This window comes from Cannabis sativa, chromosome X (assembly GCF_029168945.1).
Source record: "Cannabis sativa cultivar Pink pepper isolate KNU-18-1 chromosome X, ASM2916894v1, whole genome shotgun sequence".
Classification (NCBI taxonomy): Eukaryota; Viridiplantae; Streptophyta; class Magnoliopsida; order Rosales; family Cannabaceae; genus Cannabis; species Cannabis sativa.
Window position 1 is genome coordinate 48506489 of NC_083610.1, and position 26492 is coordinate 48532980.

The following is a 26492-nucleotide window of genomic DNA, read 5'->3' on the forward strand; positions in this document are numbered from 1 at the left end:
GAAATGCACATTTTGTTTTATATTAGTGCAAGTGGGAGTTTGTTGGGTTTTGTGCCCTAAATAAAACCCATTCAATATAATCAGATTTACTTATTAATAAAGATCAGAAATAACATTTTATGTTGCATGGTTCACATGATTTATTTCATGATTATATATATAATGTATGAATTCTTTTTAAGTCCAGAATATATGAATTTGTTAATAATTATAGTGTTGTCAGTACAGTGGAATATAATCTTAATTATATGTTCGAAAGTTTATTCCCTGATTTGTCAGAACACTTGATTTAGACTGACATGGTATAATCAGTGATAGGTATTCTTACACCTTGGAAAAGTGTTATGTCCTTTCCAGGACATTGGCAAAGTTTACCAGTATCGGATGTATGGAGTATACATCAGAAGGGACCGATATTGAACTTTGATTAGATATATTAGAATTTACCGTAATATCTATTCAATTCAATATCACCTGTTGATCCTAGATCAAATGATCTTAATCCTGATATGATTAGGTTCAATCTCAAGAGTGTTATTCGTGTTCTTTGATTTGTTAGTTAAGCCTACTTTTGGGTCAGGGTGATACGTACATTTTGGGAACACCTAAGAAGGCAATTGAAAGGGGAGCGCTAACATAAATATGGAATCTATAGCTTCTATCTGGCGAATCGAAAGTAAAGGATGATTTGCTTCGAGCTTAACCAAACGAAAATAAATGGTGGAGATCTCATTTCACTTAGCTAAAATATCATTTATACAGGGTTAAGTGTTTTAAGGATAAAATACATTGTAGGGTGTTACGGTAATTTAATCCCTTTACAGTGTAAATCATCTATATAGAGGATCATTGATCAAATTAGGATTATAACAATGGATAACTAATGACGTATCTATATCGTGGAACATATAGAGCGTTCTGTATGACTGAGAGTGCAATTCCAAGTTCTAAGAGTGGATTCAATAAGGAATTAATAAGTTAGGGAATTTACTTGGTAAATTCAATTCGACTTATTAGAAGCTCGGTTATATAGACCCATGGTCCCCATACTAGCTGAGACCATACTGCTTGTAAGACTCAGTTATTTGATTTTGATTAATCAATTATAATTCTAAAGTTAGACTATGTCTACTTTATGAATTTTCACTAAGCAAGGGCGAAATTGTAAAGAAAAGAGATTCTGGGTTTATATATTAATTAAGATATTTTATATGTCTAAATTAATAAATATATTAAATGACAATATTATTTAATAATTATTCTTAAGTTATTAAATAATTAGAATTGGCATTTAAATGGTTAAATTGGAAAATTGGTATTTTTGAGAAAATAGGAATGAGAAATAACAAAATGGGAAAGTTGCAAAGTGAGGCCCAATTTCCTTATATGGGCCGCCCACTATGCATAGGCTTTTACCATTTTATTTTTCCATTATTTTAATTCCACACAATTCTAACCTAAACCTAGATGACATTCTATAAATAGAAAGTAATGGCTTCAGGAAACAACACACAATTGCATCTCATTCTTTTCAGAGTGAATTCGTGAGCCACCACTTTCCTTTCTCTTTTTTTCTCTTCAATATTTCGAAATCCTTGAGTGAATGAGTAGTGCCCACACGCATCAAGTGGTACCTTAATCATAGTATGTAAGACTATGGAAAATCAGCATCAAAGAAGGAGAGAAAGAGATCCAGATTCAGATCTTGATTATGCTCTGCTACAAAAAGGAATCAAGGGCTAGAGATCTGAATGGAAGGAGTCATTATATTCCGCTGCACCCAATGTAAGGTTTTCTTAAACTCTTATGTGTTTATTTTCATTGTTTTAGAATTCATATTAGGATGTTAATAAAACATACTTGGTAGTAAATCTAGGTCTTGGTAAAATATTTCCAAATAGGACCTGCCAACCTTTTGTTTCATCTGTGGTATTCTTGGCCACACGGAGAGATTTTGCGAAAGATTGTTTGATACTCCAAAAGAGAAAATAGTAAAAAGTTTTGATTCGGACCTACGTGCGGTTCCAAGGCGACGACGTTATGCAGACGGTTCAAGGTGGCTGAAGTTAGGGTTGGCTACGAAAAATGATTCTTCGATGTTTAGGGCTTCGTCCAGTAACAATGGCGGCAGTAGTTTGGCACTGGTGATAGTCTGAGAAGATCGTCAACTTAGTATGATTGCTACAAATCAAGGTGCTCATTCATTATCAAAAAATCAAGCACGTACTAATGTTTATTTGAATAGGCATTTAAATGAGGCACGTAAAATAGGGGAAGAAAAATCCCTTGATTCAAGGGAGTTAAATGGGGGAGAGGTTGTGAAGGAGCCAGCTGAGAATAATTTAAATAACGGGCTGACTTTTATTGATAATAAAAGGAGAAGAATGGGCTTAGTTGATGATAATGGGCCAACGAATGAGGAAGCAGAGGAGGAGGCATATAGAATCCATGAAAACATTATTTATGCTCACATGGATATAGTGAATGATGGTGGAAAAGTTCTGTTGGGCCTTTCAGACAGTCCAAAAAACTTCAGTGGGGTGGGTCTTGGTTTCCAAGCCCGCCAAGCATCATGAATGTCTTAAGTTGGAATTGTCAGGGGCTTGGGAACCAACAGAGTGTTCAATTCCTATGAGAAATTATTTCTCAAAAGAGACCCAATTTTATTTTCCTATGTGAAACAAAATGTCAAAAGTCTAAGGTGGATAGCTTGGCTAATCTTTTAGGTTTTGAGGGAGTCTTCACTGTTGACTCAGTTGGTTTAGCGGGTGGAATTGCTCTTTTGTGGAAGAGTAAATGATGGTGTTGTGTTAGGCTATACTACAAACCATATCGATATGGTTGTTAATTCAGTACACTTTGGTAATTGGAGGCTTACAAGGGTTTATGGAGAACCAAATAGAAGTAGAAGGCATGAAACATGGACCCTGTTACTTACTTTAGCAGGAGAATCGAAATTACCATGGTGTGTTATTGGAGACATTAACAATGTGGTAAGACAAGAGGATAAAAGGGGAGGCCGACCGTACCCCTAATGGCTCATTACGGGATTCAATAGTGTTTTGCAACAATGCGATTTGACGGATACTAAAATTCAGGGGCACCCGTACACATGGGAGAAACGGAGAGGCTCGAATAATTGGGTTGAAGTACGTTTGCATAGAGCCCTTGCATCCTCGACTTGGCATCAGATTTTTCCATCTGCTTCTCTCACTAATTTGGATTATTCAACATCTGATCATACACCTATATGTCTTAAACCCAAGACTCTGAATAATTTCATGCCTATTCGACGTTTTCGTTTTGAGAATTCTTGGTTGAAAGAACCACTTTGTGTTGAGATTGTGAGGGATTGTTGGGACGAGGGCCATGATCGTAGTTTCAGAGACAAGATGCAGCTGTGTGCTGAGAAGTTGAGTTGACGGGGTACAGAGATTACAGGAACTCTAAATCACCGAATAAAAAATTTAAAAACTGAGTTGAAGAAGCTGAATAATAAAAGGGATGGTGTTTCAGTTCAAAGATACAAAGAAGTCAAGGATAGTCTCTTTATGTAAAGACCGCTTAGTTTAATTCGGAAATTAGCAGTTAATCATGTTTAATTATCAAATTATTTATAGATATTTAAATAATTATTTATACTGTTATTGTTGAATTCTGAAATGCATTTTATGTCATTTAGTAATTTTCATAAGTTTGCATTTTCGGAGCCTGGTAACATGGAACTCGGTGTTTGGCTCAGTAAAATCACAACTTAGTATGTTAGTAGATTGGGACGGTTTATTAGACATTGGGAATGTCGGGATTGGCCGGGAATTTAGAATTTCCCAAAATACCCCCTTTAGTGTTATTTATGTTATTTTAGCATGGAGGGGCAAATTGGTCATTTTGCCCCATTGTTAATTTGTCCTTTAGTGGACTTTAAATGGTGGAATTATGTGGTTTATTAAGTATTGTTGGCTGAAATAAAACAATAGGTTTATGTGTTTTTATTTTCTTTTTCCAAGTTAGAAAAATTAGAAAGTTAGAAAATTCAAGGCTCTCTTTCCTTCTCTCTATTTCGGTTTTGAGCAGCTGGGTTTGGGGGGGAATTCTCTTGGATTTCAAGCTGGTTTTAGCATTGATTTTGACCTCAAGTTGTTGGTAAGATCCTTGTAGCTCTCCCTCTTAGTTTCTTGAAGATTTTTGATGAAATGTTGATGTTTGCATGCTTACCACAGTGAGGGAGTGGCTGAGATCCTGGACTTGGAAGATGGAGTTCAAGGATGCACAAGCAGCGAACCGCCTAGGTGCACACCGGGTAAGCTGGGACGCAAACTCGCCAGTCATCTCCGCGGCAAAGGGAGCTAATGTGGGCCCGAGGAAACGACCGAACCAGTCCGACAAGGGATCCAAATTTAGACCCCACGGATTATGGTATTCCGGGTTGTTGAGAGTATTTTGCATCTCAACTCGTAAGATCCTCTTAAGGGCCTCCACCTCAGCATACCCCCGGGAGTATTCATCCATGGCGTAGTTGTGTTTAGCTATCCGGAGCTCCTGTCTCGCCTCATCTCCAGGAACCGGAGTCAGCACAATATTGGGAGGGGCAGTGTGTTCCTCCATGGGAGAGACCCCGCCATCAAGACCGTGGGCCGGAGTGTCAGCTCTCCGTTGCCGTTTGGGCTCCTCCTGGGCAACCATTTTGCCCTTGCGTTTGCGAATCAGAGCAACTTCTTGCTCTTCTTCACTTTCTTCAACTTCCTCAGGAAGAGCCCGGTGTCCTCCTTCACCTTCTTCAACTTCCTCAGAAAAGCCCCATTGCTTTTCTTGACCTTCTCCCGGGAGCACCTCCTCATCCATTAAGTCAATAGTGTCTGGAGGAGCACTGGAAGAAGCCTTTAGAGGGGGGGCCATCTGGGAAGAAGTAAAGGGAGGGGGAGCTTCAGGAGTGTGAACCCCGGCAAGTTCGGCCAAAACGGCGTCCATGGAAACACCTACTACAACAAAAGGAAGAAGGCAAGTGTTAGAACATCCGTGGGAAACAAAAAACACTCAAATATAACAAACAAGCTAGTCCTACCCTGACTCTCTAATTCGGCCCTAGCAAAGTTTCGAATCTTAATGCTGGCAGCATCGTCTCCGAGATAGCTGTCCGAAGGCCGGAACCAGCTGGATGAAATATAAGCTGAAGGGTCTAAGGGGACGGGCTCCGGAGGACCAGAACCCATCCAGGACCGACCTAGGAAATCTCCTAAGTTGGAAAAATAAAACTCCTTCATATGGTCTCCCCACCGGGTCGAGAGCATCCTAAACCTATAAAGATGCTCATCGAACCCTACAGGCCTAAGACTGGCATATTCGCCAACAGAAGGGACATAATGAACTGCTAAATGAGACTTACCACTGGAGCCGGAAGTGCTGGCACCCGGAGCCCCAGTGTTCGGCTCTTGAGCTGAAGGCTTTGGCCTTGGAGCCCTTCTCTCCGCCGAGTCCCCGATATGAAGGGGCTTCCCAGCGATCGCCTGGCTTCTCCTCTAGACCGGGCTCCCCACGCGAAGTGGCCTCCCGGAAGCTACTTGAGCCTTAGAGTAGGCTTTCTCCTGAGCCTTCTGGTAGAGATAGTCCTGGTATTTCTTCTCGGAAGTGGCGATGATCTCGTCCCGGAAGGTCTTCTCCGCGGCAGGCACCCTCACATTGGGGGAGATAACCCGGAAAAGGTTAGAGTCCTCCACGGATTGATGCGGCAGGATGAGTTTTGCCTTCCGACAATTCTCCGTCGTAACCAGGCCCCCGACGTCGAGGTCCGCCCGGTCATAAGAGGCGAAGGCCTGGGCTCTCCGAAGAAAGACCTGAGTAGGCGCGGTCCGCTCGTAAGGGGGAATCCTAACCCACTCCGTGAGGAGCTCCGGATGTTCCACTGCCCGGAACCCGGAAGAGAAGAAAAAACAATGGCGATACTCCTTAACATGAGTTTGCCTATTATACGGGACCACCCCATCATTGGTAGGGTGGGCCCGGAACCCATAAAAACTGTCTTTAAGTTTGTGCCCCTTCTTGGGGACAGAAACAAGTTCATAAAAATACAATATCTCCGCCGGGCTGGGAGAGCCCCATCCCCGGGCGGAGTAAAAAATAAATAAGCCTGAGAGCAGGCGGTATGCTTGAGGAATAAGTTGGTATGGCGCAAGGCCGACAAAAAATAAAAAATTAACAAAGTAGTCTTGGAGAGGAAGCATGGCCCCGGCCATCAAGTGCGTCTGGCTCCAAGCCCCGAAGCCGCCGTAGTTGTGATTGGGCGTCTCCGCATCACGAGGTGCCGGTGGTACGTCCCGGATGTGGAAGGCTTGATTCCGGCTACCTCCACAATATTCTCCAACTGATGGGGACAAGTCAGAGTAGAGTGAAGCTCTGCCGCCTCCCATCCGGTGGCCCGAGACTTGTACCCCTCCTGGGCAACGGGACCCAGCGAGACGTCTTCGAGGGTAGCCATACCCTTACCACTCTTCTTGGATGACTTTGAACCAGAAGCAGACATGTTTCGATTCTGTAAAAAGAATTAAGATTCCAGCAGTTAGGCCCCATACCAAACCCTAAACCAAGAAAAAGGGAATGGGGGTCCCCTAACCGCTGGAAGGAGGCCCCCTCCGGACACCTGTCAAACAGGAAACCCTAGAAGGATTCCCTGGACAAGAGTCGGGTGCAATAAATTCACAGAAGACAACATTGCGCACCAGAGAAAAAGAAAGGGTAGAAAATCGAAAGTAATCTCTCTTATGCCCTAAACGACCAGTATACGAAGAACGTATGGTCTTTTGCAAAAAACAGTAACAAATGCGTGACAAGAGTAATCTTATCACCAGAAATGGTGAACCTAGACCTGTTACGTGAAGAATCTAAAAGTTTGCATTCCCAGAAGCTTCAAATACAAAACCCAGAAAAAACAAGCAGATAAGTAAAAGCATGCCATGCACATTAACAATAAAGCAAGGGGTGCAAGAAACTTACAGTGAAGTGTTAAGACTGGGGGTCCTGCTGTAAATCGAACGAAGATAAGAAGGACTGACAGTAGTGAACGAAGATGAACTGGGAAAAATTGCAAAGTGTTCAACAGTGTTTTTCTTGGTCTGAGAATTTTTTCTCTCTGGGAAATTTGAGCAAAGTTGGCAAGAAATGGGAGGTAACCGAAATGAAGGAAAGGTGGTGGATTTTATAGGTAAAACTGCATGAGGAACAGGCACTATCACCTACCAATCAAATGGTGGGGGAAACGCACGATTCGAATTCCCAAAGATCAACGGACCAGATTGATTTGTAATTAAGGCGGTGGAAACGTTTGAGTGTCCGTCTGACACCATTAATGCGCCGTATCAATCAATGGGCGTGAAACGAATCGACCCCTGCAAAAAGTGAATCTCTGCATTAAAAGCCATCATTAAATGCACCCTCACGCGCTCAAAGCTCGTGCCAGGAAACCGAAGAGTCAACCGGAAGCACTTGAGCAAGCCTTGTTTTATTTTTCAAATAAACAAGGCTTGGGGGGGTAAATGTTGCCCCTGATTTTGCCCAATATACGTGGACCAACCAGACAGGGACACGTGGGTCAAGCAACTTATAATTCAAAATATTTGCTAAGTCTTTATGCCATGAGGTAGCGTCCGAGACATAGCTCCCGGAGAAGGCATATGGAACCCCATATGCTCCCGGAAGCTCGAGTAACGCTAAGGCATCTCTACGGGGTGTCAGGTTTCTCCTGAGCAATCAAGTCGCATTTAATGCCGCATGGGAGGAAGCGTGTTGGGACTGCTACACGCAATAAAGTCTGACGGCACAACCTCCAACCAGCATCTACAAAGTAATGATCATTTAAGTCTAACGATGGCTACACTGTGAAGAGTCACATCAGTCAAAAGACAATAAGGACATTCCACATTAAAGCCCTACAGCACCTAGGGATTTGACCATGCATTACTCATGGTATATTCATTGGGAATGCCCAATTTTATGGATACTTACAGATAAACTTGTAAGATAGTTCTGGGGATCACCCCACCAAAAACACTATAAATACCCCCTCAAAGCTCATTAAATGGGGTCGAGAATCTTGGGCTGCATAAGACCAAGAAGAGTAAATACTCACCAAGAACATTCTCTGTATTTATAAGGGTGAAACACTCACCAAATACATTCTCTGTATTAAATACATCCATAAATAACAAAGACTCGTGGACTAAGGCTCATTAACGCCCCAACCACGTAAAAATCCTTCTCTAATTTTCTTACAGCTCTATAATCTAAAAAATATTCAACCTATCTTAATGTTTGAATATTTCTAAATATATCTAACACTATAAAAGGAATTTATGTATAGCATTTAAATCAGACAAATCAAAATTAATTATATTAAAAATAAATTTGCCAAATAAATACAAATTAATACAATTATTGTATGATAATAAATTAAATACTTAATTTCATAATATATACTTAATTATACATTTATGACCATATAATATCTTAAATATTTGTACTAATAATCAATTTGTATAAATAAGGTAAATATACAAATTAGTACAATTTATTATATGATATGAATTAAATGCAAAATTAAATAATATACTTAATGGTAGATTTTTTCAACTTTTATTAATTTAAACAATAAATTACATAAATTTAGTAATAAATAATTAAATGCACAATTATTACATGCCTAAATAAATCATGTAATTAATTATCAATTTAAAACAAATTTCCATTTTCAATTTATACTAAATAACATATTAATTCTAAATATATGTATTAAATTAAAAATGGAAATTGAATGAATGTAATTTATTGACTAAATTAACACAAAATAGGAAAATAATTAATATTCCAAATAAATAAAAATTTATACAAATTTGGAATTTTCCCTTTTTTTTTTTTGAAAAAAAAAAACTGCCCCGACCTAAACCCGAACAGGGAAACGAATTCCGACGATAAAAATTCATGGAATCACTCCCATTTGAATCTCCATGCATAAATAAAGAGATTCATGTCGGTTTTAGGCAATTAAAACACGTAAAAATTAGACTTTAATTTTAATAAAAAAAATTCGAGTCCGTATGAGTTCTTAAAAAATAAATTTTCAAATTTCAATGATTTTTTCACATGTTTAGATCGATCTATAATACTATATGAATATAGTGATGTATAGAATTCGAAATAAACACCGAAAAAAGAAAAATAAAATAAAACAACCAACGGACCAAAAACTCCAATTTTTTATATTTATATATACACGTATATAATGTATATACCGCATAAAAATATCATAAACATATCACATACAATTTTTATGCAATAAAATCATATATTAAACGTATAATATATATAAATATATATATAAAAAAAATGTATATACGTATATACATACAACAATACTTACGTATATATATAATATATAAACAAAATTAAAATATGAATATATATATGTATATACGTAGATTGAATTAAAATGTATATATATGATCGGAATTAAATGAATATGAATATATATATATAAAATATATAAATTAAGAACCGATCGTATACGTATGTATATTATATATATGAAGATGAATATGAATATGAATATAAATATATATATTTATAAATATGAAGATAAATATGAATATGAATGTATATATGTATATGTATATATAAAAATTGAGTATGAATATATATATATATATAATAGGGATTATATAATATGAAAGTATATTTATATATATAAAATATATATTATATTATAAATGAAGAACCCTGTAAATGTATGTATATATATGAAACTCAAAATAAATCAAGGCAGAGATATATAATCTGCTCTGATACCAACTGTTAGAAATTTATATGTATAAACTGAAATATATGTATGTGTATATAAAATGCGGAATTAAACAAATATATACACTATATAACTTAAGGATCGAAATACCTCCAGCCATTGAATCTTTAAGCTTCAAACCCAAGAACTTTGATCTGCAACAGAAAGCGATTGATGTGGGTAATCGGGCTTCCTCGCTCTCTCAACTCTCTTTAGATGGATTTTACTGTTATGAACAGAATGAGTGAGGAGCTCGGGGACCGAGACCCTATATTTATAGGTGAGATACTCCATCAGTATCTGCGCCACATTAATTGTCAGAATATTTTAACAATTAATTCAGGAAATCAAATCATGTAATGAATATAGAAATCTGACCATATATAGAATATTACATAATTGATTTTGTCCAGATTCAATGAATATAAAATATTCATTTATCAGAAAATCAATTATTTATTTATTTCCTTAAATAAAAATTTATTTCTTTAAATAGAAATATATTTCCTTAAATAAAAATATTCTTATAACAAATTCTATAAGGATCATAGTTGATAAGAAAAAATCCTATTCATTCTAATAAAATATATAAAAAAGAAATTATAGGGAACAAATTCTATAAGGATCATAGTTGATAAGAAAAAATCCTATTCATTCTAATAAAATATATAAACAACTCAATTCAAAACAAATTGATTTTAATTACTTGTTTATTGATAATAAAAAATATTTTTTTTATAACATGAAATCGAACAAAATGCTAGCTTAATTGTTAATTGTTGACCGAGATTTTCGGCAACTATTAAAATATAGTTATAATAGGAGCTGTAAGAAAGTGAGATGAAGACTTTTTACGTGGTTGGGGCGTTAATGAGCCTTAGTCCACGAGCCACTGCTATTAATGGATATATTTAATAGAGATTCTACACTTGAGAGAATGTTTTTCTCTTAAATACAGAGAATGTTCTTGGTGAGTTTTTTCTCTTCTTGCTCTGTTGCAAACCAAGATCCTCCGACCCCATTAAATGAGCTTTGAGGGGGTATTTATAGTGTTTTGGTGGGGTAATCCCTAGAATTGTTCTTACACATGTGTCTGTAAGTATCCATAAAGTTGGGCATTTCCGATGAATATACCATGGGTGATGCATGGTCAAATCCCTAGGTGCTTAGGGTTTTTATGGAGAATGTCCTTTTTGTCTTATGATTGACGTGACTCTTCGCAGAGTAGCCGTCGCTAGACTTAAGTGATCATTACTATAGCGCTGCTGTTCGGGGGTTGTGCCGTCAGACTTTATTGCGTGTTACAGTCCCAACACGCTTCCTCCCATGCAGCATTAAATGCGACTTGATTTCTCGGGAGAGACCTGACACATCCCGGAGGGCCTTCATGCTATACTAGCTTCCAGGAGTAACTTGTACTCCGGGTGTCTCCTCCGGGACCCATGCTAATAGCGCTTCCTGGTGGCATAAAAAAGACTTAGCAAATCTTTCCAAGTTATCTGATCCACGTGTCCCCTCTTGACTGGTCCACGTATTTTGGGCGAATTTTGGAGCAACATTTACCCCCCAAGCCTTGTTTACTTAGTGAAAATAAACCAAGGCTTGTTCAAGTGTCTCCGGTTGACCCCTCGTTTCCCTAGCTCGAGCCTCGAGCGCGTGGGGGTAAATTAAATGATGTCATTTAATGCGGCAATATGCTTTTTTGCAGGAATGTTTCCAGCCGCCTCCTCGGTCTTCTGATACGACTTGGGGGCGCGTGGAGGTGTGTCTAATAATGGCATTAAATGCGGCGATTCACTTTTGCAGAGGTCGATTCGTTTCACGCCCCATGATTGATGCGGCGCATTGATGGTGTCAGACGGATACTCAAACGTTTCCACCGCCTTAATGGTAGATTGATCTGGTCCGTTGATCTTTTGGGAATTCGAATCGTGCGTTTCCTCCACCGTGCGATTGGTAGGTGAAGACGCCTGTTCCTCATGCACTGTTGCCTATAAAAGCCACCACCTTTCCTTCATTTCGGTTACTTTCCATTCCTTGCCATTTCTCGCTCGAATTTCTCGCAGAAAATTCCTCAAAGTAGCACAAACTCGTTTTAACACTTAAACACTTCTTTTAATTTTCCAAGTTGTTCGATTTTGCCGTGCTTCTCAACTTTTCACTCAACCACACTTCGCAGTTCAACAATCGACTGTAAGTTTCTTGCATCTTTAGATAATAACAAGCTTACATTTACTTCATTTGTTTTCTGGGTTCGCACTTAGAGGCTTCTGGGTGTGTGAGTGTTTAAGTTCTTCGAGTTCTGCTTTATGTTTACTGTGTTAGTTGTAGAGTCGCCATTGCCATGCCTCTGTTGTAGGCATACAGCTTTGTTTGAAGAAGGCCATGTGTTCTTCGTTTAACAATTGCTTAGGGCATAGGAAGGCTTTTCTCTTTTCTTTTCCTTTTTGCAAATCCACTTTCTCGCGATTTTACCGCACCCGACACTTGTTCAGTGATTCTCTCCGCAGTTTCCCTGTGTGACACGTGTCCCAGTGGCCTCTTTCCAGCCGGTTAGGGACCCCCACTCCCTTTTTCCCGATTTAGGGTTTCGGTATGGGGCCTAATCCGCGGGTTTTTTCTTTTGTTTTTCTCGTAACATAAAATGTCTGTTCTCGCCGAAATCTTCGAAGAAGAAAGGAAAAACATAGCCACCCCGGAGGAGGTTTCTCTCGGGACCCGTTGCCCTGTGAGGCATACAAGTCCCGCGCAACCGGCTGGGAAGCGGCCGAGCTTCGATCGACCCCGACTTGCCCTCACCACCGGAGAACATTATTAATGTGGCCGGGATCAAACCCTCTACCTCGTGGACCTTTCCACCGCCTCCTCGTGACTCGAGACGCCTAATCACAACTATGACGGCGTCGGGGCGTGGAGTCAGACCCATTTGATGGTCGGTGCCATGCTCCCGCTCCAAGAGTACTTTGTGAATTTTCTTGTATTTGTCGGCCTTGCGCCATACCAACTTATTCCTCAAGCTTACCGCCCGCTCTCGTGCTTATTTATTTTTTACACCGCCCGCGCCGGGGTCTCCCGCACGGCTGAAATTTTATATTTTTATGAACTTGTATCCGTCCCCAAGAAAGGGGACAAACTTAAGGATGGTTTCTATGGGTTCCGCATCCACCCCCGCTAACGAGGGGATGGTTCCATATAATAGTGCGTACTCATGTTAGGTACCGCCACCGATTTTTCTTCTCGTCCGGTTCGGGGCCGTGGACCACCCGAGCTTCTCACGGAGTGGGTGCGGATCCCACCTTACCACGGACGCTCCCCCACTCAAAGCTTTCCTTCGAAGGGCCCAAGCCTTCGCCTCCTACGATCATGCCGATCTTGATGTCGGGGCCCGGGTCACCACGGAGAATTGCAGAAGGCTAAACTTATCCTTTCTCATCAATCCGTGGATGACTCCAACCTCTCAAAGGTCATCTGCCCCAATGTGAGTGGCGCCTGCGGAGAAGGCCTTCCGGATGAGCTCATTGCTACTGGCAGAAGAAGTACCAAGATTATCTCTACCGAAGGCCCCAGGAGAAGGCGTATTCTAAGGCCCGTGCTGCCTCGGGAGAGGGCTTCGCGTGGGGAGTCCGGTGGTGCGAAGGAGCCAAGCCATTGGCGGGAAGTCCGAAGCTAAATTTTTTTGACAAGATACTTCAAGAAGAGATTGAGTGTCCTTCGCCGGGAGGCCCCTTCGTCTTGAAGGTTCTTCGAGAACCGTACTTCCCGCCTTCACTTTCGCCCCCGAACCAAACTCGGGTGCTCCCGTGTTAGCACTTCCGTGCGGGTGGTAAGTCTCCCTTGATAATTCGCTATGTTCCTTCCATTGATGAATATACCAACCATAGGCCCATAGGGTTTGACGAGCGTCTCCGTAGGTTTAAGATGCCGTCGACCCTGGGGGATCATTTGAAGGGAATTTTATTTTACGAACTTAGGAGATTACCTAGGTCGTCCCGGATGGGTCTCCGCCCCTCCGAACCTATTCCCTTATGTCCGCTTCGCCACATAGCGCCCTACCGGTTTCGCCCTGACAAATATCTTGGAGATGATGCCGCCGCATTAAAGTTCGGGACTTTGCTGTGGCCGAATTAGGAGGTTCGGTAGGAGTAGTTTATTTGCCGCACCTTTTATAAGCAAGCCACGAACTTCTAACACTTGCTTATTTTATTGGAACAGTACCTCCATGGATGCCATCCCGGAATGCTTGCCGGGTTCATACTCCCGTGGCTCCTCCCGCTTTCACCCCTCTCCCCCGCTCCTTCCTTGAAGGTTCCTTCCGGCGCTCCCCCGAAACCATCGACTTAGCTGGATGACGAGGAGGTGCTTCCCGGAGAAGGGCCGGAAAGTGGGACTTCTCGAGGAAGCCGCCGAGGTACAGGAGAGCCTCGAAGCCCTTCCAAAGGGTAGCAGAGGAGGACGAGGAGGAGCCCGAAGGGCTCCGATTCGCAAGCGTGCGGGCAAGATGATTGCCCAGACGAGCCGAAGAGGCCTCGCAGGGCCGACAATCCCGCTCATGGCCTAGACGGGCGGGGTTTCCCCGATGGAGGAAAACTCGCTCCTCCTCACATTGATCTTACCCCGATTCCGGGATGAGGTGAGGCAGAGCTTCGCATAGCCAAACACAACTACGCTATGGACGAGTACTCCCGGGTATGCCGAGGTGGAGGCCCTTAGGAGGATTCTCGCGAGCCGAGGCCGAGGCGAGCATCAACCATCCGACTATCATGATCCGTGGAACCTCAACTCGGACCCCTTAACCTGACCGGTTCCGTCCCCTCCTAGTGGCCCACTTTGGCTCCCTTTGCCGCGAAATGACCGGTGAGTTCGCTCTCGCCCATACGCCGCGCGCCCAAGCGGTTTGCCACTTCAGGCCTCCTCGAACTCTATCTTCCGTGTGTCCAGGACCTCAGCCATTCCCTCACAGTAGTAAGTACTTTGCAATTTTTGCGTTTCCTTTTTGTTGTTTGTATTTTGTTTTCTTCCTTTGAGAAATTTTTCCTTATACCTCGTTATGGTTTAGCTTGCTGCTGAGGCCGGTCGCCTCCAGAACATCATAAACCATGGCTTCGCCTCCGTCCGACTTCGGGGACATGAACGACGTCGAAGGTCCTCCAAGACCTCACAATGGAGAGGCAGATCTACTGTGAGGCCGCCGAGCGCCAGAGGCAGCGCCAAGGCCAAGGGAAGAGAAGGCCAAGGCCAAGGAAGAGGAGGCCACCCGGAGGGAGGCCTCGTGCGAGGCCATGATCCGTGCCGAGGCCCACGGAGAGGCGGGATGGAGGCCCATCATCGGAGGAATCCAAGTGGCTCGACCGAGGCCGCCGAGAAGGCCAGGCGAGATCTTCGGAGGCCGGGGAGGCTTTGGATGAAATGGCCGCCAAGGTGAGGTCTCTAGAGGAGAGTCGGGCCGCCCTGATATCGAATCCAAGGCCGCTCTAGTCGCGGAGTTGAAGGAGCTTCGGGACTACGCGCAGACCGCCCACCAGAAGGCCAAGAGGGCCGAGCTCCTTTCTCCGTCTCCCGCGCCGTGCCCGAAGCGCTTTGATGATGGGGTCTACATGGCTTCGGGCCACCAATGATCGAGTATCAAGCTTACTTTTTATCCCAAACCCGAGGACATGATTGCCAGATTTCGGAAAGAAGAAGAGGCTTCGACGCCGAGCTTCGAGGCACGGATTGGACCTCGTCTTCCACCGGCGGTTGACCGAGCTACCGTATTATCGACCCGCATTCTACCCGTTCTTCTTATAACTTTTTTTTTGTTTGTACATATTTGCCGTCGCCTTAGAACAATTTACATATAGGCTACAGCCTTTATTTGAAGTGGGAGACAATTATATCTTAAGGCCCGTCCCCGGCCATTTACATGTGACGACCTGCCCTTTGGGCTAGGATATTTTTATATATGCGATCTTTATTTTTCACACTTATATATTTCAACCTGTCCTTTGGCTCAGGGTTTTTATACTTACGCTCTTTATATTTTTTTTTGCGCATATTTTTTGACCTGCACTTTGGGTCAGGATATTTTTTTTAGATTGATTGACCTGCCCTTTGGGTCAGGATATTTTACTTAGTTTGACCTGCCCTTTGGGTCAGGATATTTTACTTAGTTTGTTTTTGTTTGTCCGTGCGGTATACCCTAGTACCCCCCCGAGTGGCATAGAAACTTTGTTTTTAAGGCACTCAGTTTTATTTAATATGTAGGAGGCATACATTTGGACGGTACAAACCCTTTGAACAAAATCTAAGTTTAATTCGCTATTGGTAATATTTTCGAGGTGATCGCATTCCAGTTCTCGACGTAGTTCCGTCCATTCTTTTCGCCTTGTAAGTGCCGTAACCGATTTCGTCCTCGATTTCATATGGTCCTTCAATTTGGTCCAAGTACCCCCACTCCGGTTCTTGGGTGGCCGGGAAAACCCTTCTGTGGACCATATCCCCACATAGCGAATTTTCTATTTTTAACCTCGAGTTAAAATACTGGTCACCTTCTTTTGATAAGCGGCCATCCGTATTTGGGACTCATCCCGGGAGTTCTTCGACTTGATCCAGAGGTTCTTGGAGCGTGGCCCGATTGGTGGCCATCATAAGTCGTCCTCCCGTGGACGGGAATAATGTTTCCACCGGACCACGCTCACAACCGTACGCCATTGAGAACGGCGAGTGGACCTATTGTGGTTCCTGGGGTCGTCCCGCAGGCCCACAATACCCTTGGCAATTCTTCGGTGCCAGCTTATTTTTACAGCGTGCCTTCTTTTTCAAGGTGACCTTTAGGATTTTATTGATCGCTTCCGCCCGTCGTTTGTTTCGAGGCCGGCTACCGCTGGAGAAGCTTTTTACCACTCCGTGTTGGTTTGCAAAGTCGCAAATTCCTCGCAATCAAATTGCTTTCCATTGTCCGAGACTATCTTCGTGAGGCAAGCCGCATCGACACACTATGTTTTTGATAACAAAGTCCAACGCCTTCTTAGCTTATTGTCTTCATAGGCTCACTTCCGTCCACTTAAAGGAAGCAGTCCACCGCTACTATTGCATACTTTACCCCTCCTTTTCCCGTAGGTGACCCGATGAGATCTATTCCCGTACCGCGGCGGCCGTGGCCGGTCATCAAAGTGATCTCATTTGGAGGAGCTTTCGCATGTTCGCGTACCTTTGGCACGAGTCACACTTTTGGACATAGTCTATACAATCTTTTTTCATTGTTGGCCGAAGTATCCCCGCCTCAATATTTTCTTCGAGAGGCCGGGTCCTCCCGTATGGTCTCCACGTAACCCTTCATGGACCTCCAAAGATGATTTGTCTAGCTTCATGGTCCGATACACACCTTAAATAAGGCATGCCGAGTCCTCTCCGTAGAGAATTTGATCCATCATTACATAACGATGAGCCTCGACATCGAATCTTTCGAGACAAGGCCCCTCTTCGGGGGCAACTCACCCGTGGTTATGTACTTTATGATGGGGACCATCCAACGGGTTCTTGCCCAACCGTTTGTGTGGTCTCTTTTATTTTGATGCTTGGCTCGCCAAGCGTTCCACCGGTACTACCCCGTGCCTCTTCGATTTCGCCGTCCGATGCTAACTTAGCCGTACGTCCGCGTGAGCGTTCTTTCTGGGGATTCTTCTATTTTATAGTCCGTGAACTCGTGGAGCGCTTCTCGACTATTGTTACGTACGCGCCATCCTTTCGCCGCGAGTTTGGTATTCTCCGGAAACTTGGTTTATGACCACCGAGAATCGCCGTAGACTTCCACCCTCTTGGCTCCTACAAACTTTGGCCAATTTTAGCCTCCGCTATCGTGTCTTCATATTCGCTTCATTATTCGAAGCCGTGAAGTTGAATCGGAGTGCCGCCCGGAGCCGCAACCCGCAGGTGATATCATAGCCACTCCGGCTCCCGAACCATTCTCATTAGAAGCTCCATCCACAAATACTCTCCAAGTGGGGATGGGTGGCTCCTGTATTGGCTGCGTTGCCTCGCTTCATTACATTCGATGAAGTCCGCCAAGGCTTGGCCTTTTATGGAAATACGGGGCACATAATGTAAGTCGAACCGACTCGCTCCATTGCCCACTCGAGGAGTCTTCCTGGATGCTTCAGTGCTTCTGGAGAACTTGCCTGAGTGGATGATTGGTCGAATTCGATCGGATGGGCTTGGAAGTATGGTCTCAACTTCCTTGATGCCATTAGAGGCGTAATACTAATTTTTCAATAACCGGTACCTTGTCTCGCCCCTACCATGCGTTTACTAACATAGTACACGGGTGCTGAATTTTTCTTCCTCCCGACCAAATGCAAAGATCGACCGCATGCTCGAGACGGCCAAGTAAAGGAACAAGTCTTCTCCAAGGACGGTTTTGATAGGATAGGAGGTTTGGCCATGTGGTCTTTTAACCTTTTGAATGCCTCCTCGCATTCATCCGTCCATTCGAACTTTTGGCATTTCTTCGCATGTTCAAGAAGGGTATGCACTTGTCCGTGGACCGTGAGATAAAGCGGCCAACATGCGGCCTACCTTCCCACAAACTCGCACGTCCTTATGTTTCTTGGGGGATGGCATATCCGTGAGAGCTTGGATTTTCTCGGGTTCGCCTCGATCCCCCGTGGCCGACTATGAAGCCCAAGAATTTTCCCGACTTGACCCCGAAGGTGCATTTTTTCGGATTGAGCTTCATGCCGTATCTCCGGACGACTTCGAAGCATTCCTCTAAGTCGTTTGCATGGCTGTTGGATGCTTTGGATTTGACGAGCATGTCGTCCACATATACCTCCATGTTTCGTCCCAGGAGGCTTTTAAACATCCGGTTAACCATTCTTTGATAGGTTGCTCCGGCGTTTTTCAAATCCGAAAGGCATGACTAGGTAACGGTATACCCCCCTTATCTGGCCCCGAAGCTAGTGCACTCCCGGTCCGCCGTATGCATTTTTATTTGGTTGTACCCCGCATAGGCATCCATGAAAGACAACAACTTAAATCCGGACGTGGCGTCTACCATCCGGTCGATCCTAGGCAATGAAAGGCCTTGGACAGGCTTTGTTTAGATCCGTGAAATCTATACAAACCCGCCAAGTCCCGTTCTTGGGCATCAGACCGGATTGGCCACCATTCCCGGTAGTATACGTCGCGGATCATGCCATTGGACAAAAGTTTATCCACCTCTTTTCTAAGGCTCTTGCTTTCACCGAGTCGAGCGGGGCGTCTCTTCATTGCAGACAAGGGGGCATGTCCGGGTTGACGTTGAGTACATGGGTGATGACATGAGGGCCGATGCTTCGGCCATGTCTTCTTGGCGCCATGCAAAAATGTCGATGGCGCCCTTCGTTGTTTTTATTATTTTATCTTTTTCCTCCGGATCTAGGCTTCTCCCTATCCGGAGTACTGTGGAGTCGTCGTCGCACACCGGTATTTCTTCGACGTCCTCCATTGGTTCTACGACCCTTTCGGATCCTATGCGAGGATCCAGCCTCGTCTTCTTCATTCTCTATCTCGTGGCCCCCCGACCATGAGTACTGTAAGTGGGTGGCAACATTGTAACATTGCCCGGCCTCTCCTTGATTTCCCCTCACCGTTCCGACTCCGCTTCCCCGGGTAGGGAATTTTAGGCATAGGTGCCGGATTGAAGTTACCGCACCAAAGTCGACGAGGGCCTGGCTTCGCCCTAAGATTGCGTTGTAGGCCGTTGGACAAGCCTACCACCACGAAGGTGCAATACTTGAATGTGCTTTGGGTATCCGGCACGTGGTAACTCGGGAGCCCGACTTTTCCCATCTGGATTAGCGTTGTCCCGTTAAACCCCGTGAGCCGCGATCCACTAGAGAGAGGTCCCGCTTGGCCAACCCTATCGCAAAGGAAGGCTTCTTTGAAGAGCAAGTTCACTAACTTCCATTGTCAATCGTGACCCTAGCCACCACTTTATTTGCGATGGGGGTCTCGGCGACCACTCCCGGTCGTGATGAGGAAAACGCACCGTCTTGGCGTCTTCTTCCGTGAACGTTATGGGTCAGTCCATTAGCCGAGGCCTTTGAGCCGGGAGTTGAGTGACCTCCCACACCTCACCGTGTCTTGCGCCTCGCATATCTCTTTCGCTCCTTTCGAGTGTTTCCTCCGATACGGGACCCTCCGGAGATCATGGCTACCCGTCCATTAGGCCGGGCGTAGTCCGGCATATGCGTCGGGTGTCACTCGCGGAGCAAAGTGGAGGCAATACTCCCCGCCGTACCCCCGGTGTTCCCGAAGGCATACCCCCGCCACCGCCCCGGATTAAGGTGGGGCAACCTATTTTTGATCCACTCCATAGAGGTGGCCCAAACGGACGATTCTCAATCTCATCTTTCGAGATTTTTACACTCATTGGTGTCGTGGCCAATGTCGTTGTGGTACTCGCACCTTTTACTCGATCTCTCCGGAGCCGTCTCCGTACAATGGCCGGGGTCTCCCAGTGCGTATTCGCCTCGTGGCAAAATATACACGTTCCCGAGAGTCCGTGAGCCTCGTGTACCGGGTGTATCGGGGTGTGTACCCCTTCTTTGGCGCTTCTCTCCCGTTCGGTGCCGCCCTTGGAAGACCTGCTCTCGACCCCCGGGTAGTGGCCTCGTTGCCTGGCCGGGCAACCCGTGAAGGGGCCCGTCCATTCACCCCGACGGTTGCCGTAATGGGAAGATGCCGGGGGCAAAGCTTGGCTCTGTCGTATCCGGAGTAGCAGAATCAGTATGCCACGATCTGAGGGGTCGCGACGGACAAGACCCGAGGGCGATACTCCCGGCATGTATCCCGCTATCCCGTGGGATAATAGCCTCCGTAAGCCACGATCCGGGCTTCTTCGAGGTTAATATATTTTTGGACTCGCTCGGGAAGTCCCGAAGGCTGCGCCGCCTTCGTCGTAATCTGCGTTCCTGCAGGAGTCCCGCGCGATTCCCCGCTTGGAAGCGCAAGCCGTTGTCCGTCGTCGACCTTCTTGGTCTTCGAGGCTTCCTCTCGAACCTCTTTGATGTAATTCTTCAAGGTCACTTGCGTGCGCTGCTTCGATGTTGGTCAAGGCACCGACCTCCAAGTCGACCTTCCCGGCGGCGACAAATTGTCTCCTAAGTTGGTTTGGAGTTTGTTCCAACATCCCACCGATCCCGGTTCCAATTTCTTGAACCATTCCTCCGCCGATCCGCTCGTAGTGAGGGGGAAGCATAAGCATTTGGCGTCATTCGACCCGCATGACTCGTCATGACTCGCTGAATCGTGACAAGGATCACCGGGGTCCGAGTTCCGCATATGCTGCCATTTCTCGGCATTTTGAAGTTTTGTGGAGCTCCGCCTCCGTGATATGTTTGGCACAAGGCTCCCGATCCTCACCGTCCGAGTCGAAATCATCTCCCTTCCGCCTCCGGGAGACTCGAGCAATATCTTTTCGAAGTATGGCAAGTTCTCGCCATGATCCCTTTGCGCACCCGAGGAGACTACGGCTCCGTATCTTTTTTGGTCGGGGTGATCCCGAGGTCACCTTGATTCCCATTGATTTGATTTCTCGATCAATGGGTGGACATCTCTCGTCCTCTTCCTCTACCCCTCGGTTCCCGGTGCACGGAACGCTTTGGCCCCCCCCTCGATCCCGAGGGCCAAGACTCCTCGTGGCTTGCCCCTCTCATGACCTTTCCCTTAGTGGAAATCCGAGCGGACCTTTCGCGATCCCGCGCCTTTTTCTTTCGACCGGCGGGCGTAGGGTTTTTTGTTTGGTTTTTCTCACAGGTGCCTTATGTGGCTAGGTTCCCTGTGCCTTTGCCGCTGAATTAGGCGAAGACGTCGCCGGCTCCCCGTCGAGTCCAGCGGCCATCGCCTCGGGATGCACGTGAATACCACTCGCCCTCCATGGCTTTCTCGCATGGCTAGCATCACTTCATGCATTTTTTGATTTTGCACCTTCCGAGCTTCGATCTCACTTCATGATCGATAGCTTTTTGTCCGAGAGCACCCGGTAGCTTCCATCATCATGGGTATACTCGTCGAGGTGTTCCTCGTGGTTTTCCTCGAGAACTATTTCTTCTTCTTCCTCGACTCCTCTCGCCGCCTCGAGGCTACATCTTCCTCATCGGGATTCGAGCGTCTCTCAGAGGGCGAGGATGACGTGTAGCTCTTTGCCTCCACCATTATCGTGAAGTTAAATGCTTGTTGTGAAGCAGCCTTTCCTCACTCTCTCAATGAAAGCACCAAAATGTTGACCGAGATTTTCGGCAACTATTAAAATATAGTTATAATGTGAGCCGTAAGAAAGTGAGATGAAGACTTTTACGTGGTCAAAGGCGTTAATGAGCCTTAGTCCACGAGCCACTGCTATTAATGGATATATTTAATAGAGATTCTACACTTGAGAGAATGTTTTTCTCTTAAATACAGAGAATGTTCTTGGTGAGTTTTTTCTCTTCTTGCTCTATTGCAAACCAAGATCCTCCGACCCCATTAAATGAGCTTGAGGGGGTATTTATAAATGTTTGCTGGGTAATCCCCTAGAATTGTTCTTACACATGTGTCCTCAGAAGTATTCATAAAGTTGGGTATTTCCGATGAATATACCATGGGTGATGCATGGTCAAATCCCTGTGTGCCGTAGGGTTTTATGCGAGAATGTCCTTTTTGTCTTATGATTGACGTGACTCTTCGCAGAGTACCGTCGCTAGACTTAAGCCGATCATTACTATGGGCCGCTCGGCTTCGGTTGTGCCGTCGACTTTATTGCGTGTTACGTCCCAACACGCTTCCTCCCATGCAGCATTAAATGCGACTTGATTTCTCGGGAGAGACCTGACACATCCCGGAGGGCCTTCATGCTATACTAGCTTCCAGGAGTAACTTGTACTCCGGGTGTCTCCTCCGGGACCCATGCTAATAGCGCTTCCTGGTGGCATAAAAAAGACTTAGCAAATCTTTCCAAGTTATCTGATCCACGTGTCCCCTCTTGACTGGTCCACGTATTTTGGGCGAATTTTGGAGCAACATTAATAAAGCTACTAAATTAGAATGCATGTATAGTTGGCCTTTATATCATGTGTAAGTATATGCATGTTTTTTAGTATATACAATTATTATTTATTAATAAGATGCAAAAGAGTGTCTGGCCATATATTGCACCGGCCACCAGCTACCCTGTCACCACTAATTCACTAAATCCATATTACCATCACTATCACCTTCCTAATTCACTTTTTATTGGGTCCTATCTCTCTCTTTCCATATATGCATCATTAATAATCCATCCATACACAAAGATTTTGAAAAAAAAAATATAACTCTTTTTAATAATAATAATAATAATAATAATAATAATAATAATAATATATAGGGTCACTATAAACAAATATTATTTTTAGTTATAATAAAACTTATAACTAAAGTAAAAAAATTGGATGACTAATTATAAATCATTATTCATGTCCAAAAAATTTTGTGACTAAATATATTAGTCACAACAATTATAATTTGTTATAATTAAATGTGTTCTTAGTTACAATAAGTAAATTAGTGACAATTTGTATCTAAATATTATATTTTAATCACAAGTAATTTTTCATTGTGACTAAAAATTATATTTAGTCCCTAAAATTTATATTGTGACTAAAAAATTGACATTAAAAGTAGATATTTTTTGTAATAATTTATTTGGGGCAATACTATCTTAATTTTAAGTTGTCACATTTAACTCCACAAACCACAAACCAATTATTCTATTAGTGTTTATAAGTGAAATGCCAACGTGTATTCCTAATATGTGTACACTTATGTACTATAGTATATTTTCATTGGTTACATATTATTTTAATTATTTAAATACTATAAAAATAGAATAAAATAAAAACTTAAAAATCATTTTTCTTTTTCTAATAAATAATTAAAAGACAAAAGACAAAAAAAAAATCATTTTTTTTTCTTTCTTTTTTCCAAGTTCTGCTTGAGGGTTCTTCCCTCTTCTATGAGAACTAGCCCAACCCTAACCATCCAATCGAAGTTGTCCATCTCTAGCCGTCCAAATTCTTCTCCGTTCACTAAACCAATCTCTATCTTTCTTCTGCTAATGCTGACAGTAGCTCAGTAGAACCGCCTTTGCTTAGACGCCTCTGCCCAGACCCTATTTCTTACCCTCCATCTCTTGTGCCCCTCTCTCGCGCATTGGTCTCTATCGAATCTCAAAAACCCTAAAAATTCTTTTTCTTCTCCATCTACTCACTCGGAGGTGTTGATCCTAAATCCCTAAATCGATCTACTCACGATATCAAACAAGTGCTCCCCACACCAAGAAGCAATCTCCATCGTTTTAGTTCTCTTTTAGATTTGTAATTGGATTAGTGAGAAAATTTTAAATCTTGGAGATAGTTTAATATACGCATCAAGTTAATATAATAATCTGAAATATTATTTAAGGACATAATTAATAATTAATTAATGGATGTGTATAGTAAATTTGGAGGTGATTGATAACATGTAAGGGGACATTAATAGTAAGTGTTGTTAAAAGTATAGAGAGTTCACATCAAATCTACAACTCAGTGCCAAATGAGTGGCCAACCAATATTTGTATCATAAATCACACTAATATTCTCCTCTTATATTTATGTCACATTGATTACTTCCGAATGTGTCTCCTATTTTATTTTTTTTCTTTCAATTATTGCTTAACCATGTTGTCTCTTACCCTTAATTACTATGCTATTTCTAAAAACCACATCACACACTTTTAAAATCAAAACCTCCCTCTTTACAATTCATGATGCATGTATACAAGAAAAACAGACTCAATCTACCGACAACATTTATCACGGCTTCCACTGGTCATAGGTAAATTAAATTTGTGTTTAAGGCCCACTTAATCTAAGGATCTAAAAAATAATCTTCTTTTTTAAAAATTATATATTTTTTTATTGATTTTAAAAAATACAATATTTTTTTTAAATAAAAATTTAAAAATATTTTTTTTTCTATGGCACACTAAATTTCAAGTCGTAATTTATCATCAATACATAAAAAAAAAAAAAAAAAAAAAAAAATCAATGGCACTGAGGAGACTTGTTAATCAAGTATGCAGTTGTTGTCAGAGGTTCATTTTAGAATTTTCTTTCTAATCTAACACCAGCAAGCATGCACTTACTCTTTCAAGTAGAGTTTTGTTCATTCTCTCTGTAACCTCATTCTGTTGGGATGTGTCTCTGACTATATTGTGTCTAGCTATCCCTTTTTTCATGTAGTATTTATTAAAAGTCATTAGAGCATGCATTGTCTGTTATGAGCTTCTTGACCTTCTTTCTAAGCTAGTTCTCAACTAGCTTTCTCCATGTGATGAAGCTTTCCAAGGCTTGATCATTAGATTTTAGCAAAATGATCGAGACCTTTCTTGAAAAACCATCAACTATACTCATAAAATAGTTTGATTCACCTAGAGTTGGTATTCCAGATGGCCTCCACAAATCTGAATGTACATATGCTATTGCCATGGCCGGCCAGAGGGTGGGGCAGCCAGAGCGGAGGCCCTAGGCCCCATAATTTTGGAGGTCCCGAAAAATTAAAATTAATATTATATACAGTAGAATCTCTATCCAAGAATACACTTGGGACCAAGTAAATTATATTATAATTGAGAGGTTATAACTAAATAGAATTACACTAGAAAAAAAATTAAAAAACTAAAAGATATCAATGTAATAATAATAATAATAATAATAAATAATCATTAATACTATATCATATTAAAATTATTTTAGAGTAAATATAATATTCATACATGTATTATAATTTGAAAAATAAATTTATAAAATATATGTATATATTTTATTAAGATGTTATTATTCTTATATAGAAGTATACTTTGTTAATACGGGGCTTAGAAAATGTATAACTACTTACAATTTAGAGGTTATTATTATTTATAACTGGCCCAAATTGGGACTTGATTTTTTTATAACAAATTAGAGGTTATTCTTGAATAGAGTATTCTTAAATAGAGGTTGTACTGTATATAAAAATAAAAATATAATATATGTATATATATAAATTTTGGTTCAACAACTTTCATAAAGGAGCTTACAGCACAATTGGTAAGAGAGGGATTTAATATTGGTTGATGGGAGCTAGGTTCGATGCCTGCTTCTTCAAATTTTGGGTGTTTTAAAAATTAAAAGGTATTGAATGCATTACTTAAAATATTTTTTTTTTCTTGAAAAAAGTACATTATCTAAAATAGAATAAATATTATATTATAAATATTTTTGGTAAAGAGTAAAGATTATATTTGGTAAATAATTTTTTTAGAAATTACTCTTGGTGTAATCAAATAGATAAAAATATCTATTATAATACTGATAAATAAATCAAATATTTTTTTAAAAAAAATAACTAACAAGAATAATATAACTTTAATAAAAAGTACATTTATGAATTATTATTTAACTTCTTAAATTTATAAAAACTTATAACATATATTTAAAAAAATTAACATAATTTTTGACATACTATTGATTTTTTTTTATAAAAGTCCTAAAATATATAACACTTCAATAAAGATGCTAATAATTATAATCAAATATTACAATAAGTTTGGTTATGTGTGAAAAAAATTATTTATTATATGGAGATAAAAAAGAGTTAATTATATTGTGTT

General features: G+C 42.2%; 1 protein-coding gene across 1 annotated transcript; it reads left to right on the forward strand.

Moving 5' to 3' along the window:
- The first annotated feature begins 2837 nt into the window (after window positions 1–2837).
- Window positions 2838–3422, forward strand: LOC133032249 (uncharacterized). Its single transcript, XM_061106129.1, has 2 exons — window positions 2838–2993; window positions 3099–3422. Exons 1-2 carry the CDS (start codon window positions 2838–2840, stop codon window positions 3420–3422), a joined length of 480 nt encoding a protein of 159 aa, XP_060962112.1.
- The last annotated feature ends 23070 nt before the right edge of the window (window positions 3423–26492 follow it).

Bases quoted from the DNA above. Each gene is read 5' to 3' on its own strand.
- LOC133032249 (XM_061106129.1), top strand. From the start codon at position 2,838: ATGGTTGTTAATTCAGTACACTTTGGTAATTGGAGGCTTACAAGGGTT. The intron at 2,994-3,098 runs GTAAGACAAGAG...ACTAAAATTCAG, and splicing joins TTGGAGACATTAACAATGTG to GGGCACCCGTACACATGGGA.